Source organism: Ciona intestinalis, unplaced genomic scaffold (genome assembly GCF_000224145.3).
Source record: "Ciona intestinalis unplaced genomic scaffold, KH HT000106.2, whole genome shotgun sequence".
NCBI lineage: Eukaryota > Metazoa > Chordata > Ascidiacea > Phlebobranchia > Cionidae > Ciona > Ciona intestinalis.
In genome coordinates, this window is record NW_004190428.2 from 4,599 (window position 1) to 11,170 (window position 6,572).

At 36.9% G+C, this 6,572-nt stretch overlaps 1 protein-coding gene across 1 annotated transcript in view; it reads right to left on the reverse strand.

Moving 5' to 3' along the window:
- Nucleotides 1-259: 259 nt before the first annotated feature.
- Nucleotides 260-6,572, reverse strand: part of LOC100177672 (diacylglycerol O-acyltransferase 1) — a gene marked incomplete in the record, with an annotated part of 9,099 nt that continues 2,786 nt past the window's right edge. Inside the window, 6 exon segments of the mRNA XM_026838736.1 lie at nucleotides 260-2,030; nucleotides 2,559-2,621; nucleotides 3,505-3,658; nucleotides 4,503-4,615; nucleotides 5,441-5,485; nucleotides 5,895-5,975. Coding sequence (XP_026694537.1) covers nucleotides 1,875-2,030; nucleotides 2,559-2,621; nucleotides 3,505-3,658; nucleotides 4,503-4,615; nucleotides 5,441-5,485; nucleotides 5,895-5,975 — 612 coding nt within the window.

Genomic DNA, 6,572 nt, shown 5'->3' on the forward strand with positions numbered 1-6,572 from the left:
GAGCATGAGGTGTATTAACACACCATGTGTGTCTGGTGTATAAGACCACAACATATAAATTAACAATAACTTTATTGCATAAACCTAATTATAAAGCAATTGAAAATAATGCACGCACAACAGTATTTTGAATACACTTCCAAGTTAATTTATCTAATAATTTGATTACAATAAAATAAAAATGTCATATCTCGTGCTTCATACAGAAAAAATGAAATTACTGAACACTGCAGTGTTGCACAATGAAAAATAACAACATGTTGATCTTAGATGATAAATGAAAGTATTTTGTATTTGGAAACACATATATATATACATAAAATTAATTAACTGAGATTTTCTGTTGCAAAATAACGCATAGTGTGAATTGAATATTAATTCATTCACTGAAAAACAAGAAAAATGACCTATTGATTTAGCAAAAAAAAATTTTTTATAAATTTTACAAAAAAAAAGTTTTTAATGAAAAATTATTTTTACAGAGAATTGTTTTAACAAATTTAGAACTAAATTTTTCCCCTCATGAAAAAATTAAATATTAATTGTTTTTGGAGGGACAGTGATTTAGTGAAATGATTATGGCTGGTTTATTATACATTATTGCGTGTGTTAAACGTGGGAGATATTTGTGTGAAAGTGCAAAAATATAAGAATTATTTAAGTCAAGCTATCATGCCAATTTAAAGCTGTAATTTTAGAAGTAACAAACAAGCTTGTTATACTATATGAGTGAAACCTACAGCATGGTATGCCATGGGACCTGGGATTTAGACCAGAGTTGGCCCATTACCCCAACATTGTATATGCACATTCTATTCTATATGGGTGAGGTCCTACAGTAAGGTATGCCATTAGACCTGGGATTTAGACCAGAGTTGGCCTATTACCCCAACATTGTATATGCACATTCTATTCTATATGGATGAGGTCCTAAGTGAGGCATGCCATGGGACCTGGGATTTAAGCCAGAGTTGGCCTATTACCCCAACATTGTATATGCACATTCTATTCTATATGGGTGAGGTCCTAAAGTGAGGCATGCCGTGGGACCTGGGATTTAGACCAGAGTTGGCCTATTACCCCAACATTGTATATGCACATTCTATTCTATATGGATGAGGTCCTAAGTGAGGCACGAAATGGGACCTATTACATCTGCATTGTAACTGAACCAGTTTTCTTTATTTTTCATGGTTTGTGGCTTTTCAGAAATTTTTCAGAAAACGGCCCCTCCTGCTACATCAATAAAATAGATTAGATTTCTTTTAATTTTAGGTATGTTGTTTTACCACCAATTTGCAATAATTGGCGTCTAAAACAGACAAAGCCATAAACAGAGGTCGATTCCCTCATAAACCACTTATTATTCAAGTTACTTTGGTAAAAGTTTAGAATTATCAGCTTTAAATTGGCGTGGTAACAAAATATGGTTCAGATTATTCTAATAAACTTGAATAATTAATTAAATATAAAACACCAGCGAATATTTTTACATTTTTACAAATGTTAGCATGTAGCATTGACGTACCAATTAAAACGTATCAAAAAAATTATTTTTAGCAAATTATATTTTACAGATTTACATAACAAAAAAAAAATGCTTTTAGCAAAATGGTTTTGCATGAAATATCAAACAAAGTAAACACTAAAAGTCCTGATTTTAAAGATTAAGAAGAAAGTTTTTACAATTTTGATTAAAATTTATCAAAAAATACGTAATATACATGATATTTTCAACTTAATATTTGATGGAAAAAACTTAAACAAAAATTTCAAAAATTGATCTAAAAACAGTTTTAAACAAAAACATTTTCATATTTCGTTCTTAAATGCCCATTGTCATGTACTACTCTCTTATGACATCATAATTATCTTTATGACACATTAGTGTAACTCGTGACATAATAATGGTACACATATGCTAGAATAGCTACAGGTTGTCCCAGTATAAGAGACATCCACACAATCATATTTCCGTAATTGCTCGAAAACCTCTTGCTGACCCACACAGTAAAAAACGTTAACGGGATCTAAAAAACACAGTTTAAGTTTTTTTAATTTAAATTTTTGGGGGATTGAAATTTTTTTTGTTTAATTTTTATGATAGAATTTGAATATTTTTAGAATTTATTTTTTTTTAATTTTTTTAAGTTAAAACAACAGTGAGATAGATTTATACCACAAACAATATAAACTGCTTTTTCTAATAACATTTAAAAAATAAATAACAGTTTTAGAAACTTTTTTTAACAAAATAAAACAATTATTTTAACATGAGGTTATAGTTGAATAAATTATTAATTTTTAAATCAGCTAAAGGTAGAATTAACACTTTTGGTTGCATAAAAAATTCTGCTTAAAATTAACTAAAATATAAAAAATAAAAATAAAATGAACACACAAAAATAAGACAAAAAAATATTTTTTATTGGTAATTTCTAAAACAGCTGAAATAATAACTAGAATTATAGCTATAGGTCACAAAAAACTAACAAAATTGATTTAAAAAAAAATTGAATATAAATAATAAATATTATAATAAACAAACAAAGAAATACCTGCATGGTCATCCCAAAGAAAGCCCAAAACTTGAACATATGAAGAGGAATAGAAACTAAATACTGTGGAAGTATTTGGATAAAAATATGAATGTAACTTATTGTCCTGCTGTGGTACTGGTTCGGCAACGACAGTCGTTATAACACGGGTGTTCTGTTTCATACACCTTGTGCCCGCTTACAAGTTACCACGTATGTAACTTATTTGTCCTGCTGTGGTACTTATTGGGGCAACTACGGTCACTATACCATGGGTGTTCTGTTTCATACACCCCCTGCCCACTTACAAGTTAACACGTATGTAACTTATTTATACTCGCATGGCGGGGCAACGACAGTCGTTATAACACGCGTGTTCTGTTCCATACACCTCGTGCCTGCTTACAAGTTACCACGTATGTAACTTATTTATCCTTGCATGGCGGGGCAGCAACAGTCGTTATAACACGGGTGTTCTGTTCCATACACCTCGTGCCTGCTTACAAGTTACCACGTATGTAACTTATTTATCCTCGCATGGCGGGGCAACGACAGTCGTTATAACACGGGTATTCTGTTTCATACACCTTGTGCCCGCTTACAAGTTACCACGTATGTAACTTATTTATCCTCGCATGGCGGGGCAACGACAGTCGTTATAACACGGGTGTTCTGTTTCATAAACCTCGTGCCCGCTTACAAGTGACAACGTATGTAACTTTGTGGATGTTCTTTCCGCATGGCTGAAACCCATTAGTGACCACTGGGTTGAAGCAATTGGCGTTAAGTGTCTTGCCCATGGACACATACGCTTACAATAGTAGCAGCAACAAGCCTTGAACCAAGACTTCTAAATCTGAACATTTAACAACCACAACAAGTAACTTGGTTTACCTTAACAAAATATTCAAGAAATATATTTTATTTATTTTATGCCAGACAGTAATAAACCATGAATTATATTTACCTCATGAAAGAATGCAGAAAGCATGAATACTGATATTTGAGCCATCAACTTTGAAACACCAATTGATAAAAGTGGTTTGTATACATGACGAACGCACCATTTATGTACCGGTATATTCCATGCTTGCCAGAAGTAACCGATTGTGTCAGCGTTCCTATAACAATATATTAAGAATAAAACCCGGGAGCCTTTATGAGGCACACACGAATCGTAGCCACCACAGTGAGCCTTGAACCTGGGAGCCTCAAGTTACGGGGCACACACTGAATCGTAGCCACCACAGTAAGACTTGAACCTGGAAGCCTCCAGTTACCAGGCACACACGAATCGTAGCCACCACAGTGAGCCTTGAACCTGGGAGCCTCCAGTTACGAGGCACACACGAATCGTAGCCACCACAGTGAGCCTTGAACCTGGGAGCCTCCAGTTACGAGGCACACACTGAATCATAGCCACCACAGTAAGCCTTGAACCTGGGGGCCTCCAGTTACGAGGCACACACTGAATCGTAGCCACCACAGTGAGCCTTGAACCTGGGAGCCTCCAGTTACGAGGCACACACGAATCGTAGCCACCACAGTGAGCCTTGAACCTGGGAGCCTCCAGTTACGAGGCACACACTGAATCATAGCCACCACAGTAAGCCTTGAACCTGGGAGCCTCCAGTTACGAGGCACACACTGAATCGTAGCCACCACAGTGAGCCTTGAACCTGGAGCCTCCAGTTACGAGGCACACACGAATCGGAGGCACCGAATCGTAGCCACCACAGTGAGCCTTGAACCTGGCTGCCTCCTGTTACGAGGCACACACTGAATCGTGGCCACCACAGTAAGCCTTGAACCTGGGGGCCTCCAGTTAGGAGGCACACACTGAATTATAGCCACCACAGTGAGCCTTGAACCTGGGAGCCTCCAGTTACGAGGCACACACTGAATCGTAGCCACCACAGTGAGCCTTGAAACTGGAAGCCTCCAGTTGAAAAACTATTCACTTACCACCAATCTCTGTAAAACTCTCTATCAGCGAACTTTAGAACTTCAGCCAAAGCGTTCAATACAGAATGGAAGAAAACATAGAAGAAAACCAACCATATAAAGTGATTGGGCACCTTGAACAAGGGTTAGTATTGTTTAACACAGCACACATGGTGTACTCATACACCTCATGCTCACTGTCCAGTTATAACATGGGTGTCTTCTTACACACCAGACACACATGGTGTATTCATACACCTCATGCTTACTGTCGAGTTATAACATTGGTGTCTTCTTACACACCAGACACACATGGTGTATTCATACACCTCATGCTCACTGTCGAGTTATAACATGGAATTTCTTCTTTTACACCAGACACACATGGTGTATTCATACACCTCATGCTCACTGTCAAGTTATAACATGGGTGTCTTCTTGTACACCAGACACACATGGTGTATTCTTACACCTCATGCTCACTGTCGAGTTATAACATGGATGTCTTCTTATACACCAGACACACATGGTGTATTCATACGCCCCATGCTCACTGTCAAGTTATAACATGGGTGTCTTCTTATACACCAGACACACATGGTGTATTCATACACCTCATGCTCACTGTCGGGTTATAACATGGGTGTCTTCTTATACACCAGACACACATGGTGTATTCATACACCTCATGCTCACTGTCGAGTTATAACATGGGTGTCTTCTTATACACCAGACACACATGGTGTATTCATACACCTCATGCTCACTGTCGCGTTATAACATGAGTGTCTTCCTATACACCAGACACACATGGAATATTCATACATCCATTTTCTATATACCCTAAGAACCGTATAAGACAAAAACACATACAATAAAACAAAAAAGGCACAACTACCATAGTTTAGGAAAGCTAGCACAAAATATAGAAATATTTCGAGGTTTCATTATTTACTTACCGATAACTTTAGTAATCTCTCCACAACATAGTAACCTTCAAAGTTCTAATAATATAATATATATAATTACTAAAATAAGAAACAGTTGAATTATATGTGTACCATCTTACCCCCAAAAATGAACCATCTTACCCCACCCAGCGAACCATCTTACCCCAACCCAGCGAACCATCTTACCCCAGCATGTTAAACCATCTTACCCCAACATGTTGAACCATCTTACCCCAACAAGTTAAACCATTTTACCCCAACATGTTAAACAATCTTACCCTAACCCAGCGAACCATCCTACCTCAACATGGTAAACCATCTTACCCCAACCCATCTTACCTAAACATTCTGAACCATCTTACCCCAAAAAATGAACCATCTCACCCCAACCCAGCAAACCATCTTACCCCAAAACACTAAACCATCTTACCCCACCATACTGTATACAATACTAAATACTCACATGAATAGGTAGTATGGACTTCTGCAGAACCGGGACCACCCATTGCTGTATTAAAGCCAGTTGCAGTTGTGACAAAAATAACTTGAAAAACATATTTAGTGTTCAAAAATATTAAACGTAGGGAACCTCATTGATTAATGTGGTGAATTAAATCTATTTTTGTCACCACAATTACCCCCTAACATTATGCTTATGCAAATACAATAAATAATATACAAAAAAAAACTTACAATTTCCACAATTCTACGCGCCAGATAACTTTTGTTGATAGATTCGTTCCGTGGGTAATTTGCTTCATAGCAAAGTGTGGGTGCGGCTATGAAGTATATTAGGTTCCTATAGCTCAAGTTGTATGGGTATTGTACCTGCATGTAATATGTGTTTATTACATGGTTGTCTTCTTATACACCAGACCGTAGACACACATGGTGGATTTATACACCTCATGCTCACTGTCAAGTTATAACATGGATGGCTTCTTATACACCAGACACACATGGTGGATTTATACACCTCATGCTCGCTATCGAGTTATAACATGGGTGTCTTCTTATACACAAGACACACATGGTGTATTCATACACCTCATGCTCACTGTCGAGTTATAACATGGGTGTCTTCTTATACACCAGACACACATGGTGTATTCATACACCTCATGCTCACTGTCGAGTTATA